Here is a 2,178-nt window from a genome sequence, read left to right on the forward strand (position 1 = left end):
AAAAATATGTATATTAAGGATTAAAAAATAGTCAATATTTTTCATACTGTTATTTTACAAAATTCTTAAATCACAGATATCTTGTGCAATTACAGAAAAAAAGAAACTTATTTTCCCCGTTGACCTTAAAAACTGAAGGAAACAGGCCATAACTGTAAATACTGTAATAATGTTTAAATTTCACCTTTTCTAATTGTTTAAATCTTGTGTTCCTTTGTTTTCACAGTTGTAGACCTTTTTTTTTTAACACCTAAATGACCTCTGTACCTTGTCTCCGTGTCTCCACCCAGCATGGCGTGGGGCTCCTTCACCTGCTGCATGGCCGCCTCCGTCACCACCCTCAACTCCTACACCAAGACGGTGATCGAGTTCCGGCACAAGCGGAAGCTGTTCGAGCAGGGCCTCCGCGAGGAGCAGAGCTACCTGGACCAGGAGGCCTTCCACTACTTCCGGGACCGATCCCTGCAGTCCATCTCCAGCACCGTGGAGGTCTACCCGGGCCACAGCGGAGCCAGGGCCGGCCTCGTCGTCGGGGGGCCGGGTCCCGGTCCCGGTCCTGGCCCGGGTCCGGGTCCAGGGCGTGGGAAGATGAGATCCACGTCGGCCTCCATAGACCTGGGGGAGAACACAGACTCGCTGGGGGAGGAGCAGTGCTGAGTCACCCGTTGGACTGGAAGGTTTATGTGGATTTGTGGACCCGGCCACCGATACTGAAAGCACAGCAGCTGTTATTTTCTGTCTGAAGATTAATATTAACAGACTTGGAGGGAACAAACAAATACAACCTGACAGACATGTTCTCTGTAAATGAAAATTAATATAAAGTGTGAAAAACAGACTGTGAGATCTGTGACCTTGTGGATGGATGGTAGGTAGAATATGTCGAGGTGCTATGTGCAGTATTTTAACAAGTGAGTGCAGCCGCAGTAGCCACAAATGGAAATTACAGAATGATGCTAAACAGTCAAAAGTAGCAGTAACAGCTTTACAAATAGAAGACAGGAAGGTCGAATACTCAGAGCTGCAACAGGAAGCGTACAGTGCCTGTGGAAAGTATTTGCCTCCTGGAAGTTTTCCACCTTTATCGTGTTTCAACAATGAATTAATTTGTCTTTTTTGGACAAGACTATACAAAAAAGATTCTTTCATGTCAAAATAAAAACAGATCTCTACAAAGCAAAGCCAATGAATCAAAAATATAGGTTGTAAAATAAATAATAGCATAAATATTCACCCCTAACAAGTCGGTATTTAGTAGATTGTATGGATAGGTCTTACCTCATTCTTCTTTGTAAAACTGATCAATCTCTGTCAGGTTATACAGGGATCATGAGGAAACAGCCCTTTTAAAGTCCAGCCATTAATTCTCAGTTGGTTTGGGGTCTGGGCTCTGACTCAACCACTCCAAAACATTCATCTTGTTGTCTTTAAACCATTTCTGTTTGTCGTTGGCTGTTTATCTTGCTGGAAAACAAATCTTCTCCCAAGTCAGTTCACTTGCAGACTTCATCAGGATGATTCCTCTATACTTTGCTGCAGTCATTTGACCCTCTACCTTCACAAGGCTTCCAGGGTCTACTACTGAGAAGCATCATGATGCTGCCACCACCATGCTTCACATAAGTCAATGCAGTTTTATTTATATAACACAATTCACAACATGTCATCTCACAGCGCTTCACACAATAAGGTGAAGATTATGATGCTGCCACCGCCATGCTTCACAATGGAGACGGTGTGTTTAAACATGGCATCTAGTCTGATTTCCAAAAAGCTGAACCTTCTGCCAGTTGACTTCAGAGTCTCTCACATGCCTGTGGATGAGCTCAGATTTAATATGAGCTTTCTTTAACTACAGCAACTTTCTCTTTGTCACTCTCCCATAAAGCTTTGACTGGTGAAGATCAGACAACAGTTGTATGAACAGTTTCTTCCATCTGAGTCACTGAAGCTTGTAACTTCTGCAGAGGAGTCGTAGGTGGCCTCCTTCAATGATGGATTTTCTGGATCATCTTCCAACTTAAGCTTTGTCAATAACCTTTTCACAGAGCTTCTTAGTGTTCTTTTGCTTTCATGGTGTAGTTCTATCCAGTAGTACTGATTCACCAGTGACTGGACCTTCCAGATACCAGTGTCTTTATACCACAATCACTGAGACACAATCACTGCACCGTTGAA

The 2,178-nt window shown here is 43.3% G+C and overlaps 1 protein-coding gene across 1 annotated transcript in view; it reads left to right on the forward strand.

Moving 5' to 3' along the window:
* Positions 1–657, forward strand: part of gsg1l (gsg1-like) — a 34,691-nt gene extending 34,034 nt beyond the window's left edge. The window contains exon 5 of the mRNA XM_008294487.1: positions 291–657. Within this exon, the coding sequence (XP_008292709.1) occupies positions 291–657 (367 nt within the window). The remainder of the gene's footprint in view (positions 1–290) is intronic.
* Positions 658–2,178: the final 1,521 nt, after the last annotated feature.

This window comes from Stegastes partitus, unplaced genomic scaffold, assembly GCF_000690725.1.
Source record: "Stegastes partitus isolate 25-593 unplaced genomic scaffold, Stegastes_partitus-1.0.2 Scaffold966, whole genome shotgun sequence".
NCBI lineage: Eukaryota > Metazoa > Chordata > Actinopteri > Pomacentridae > Stegastes > Stegastes partitus.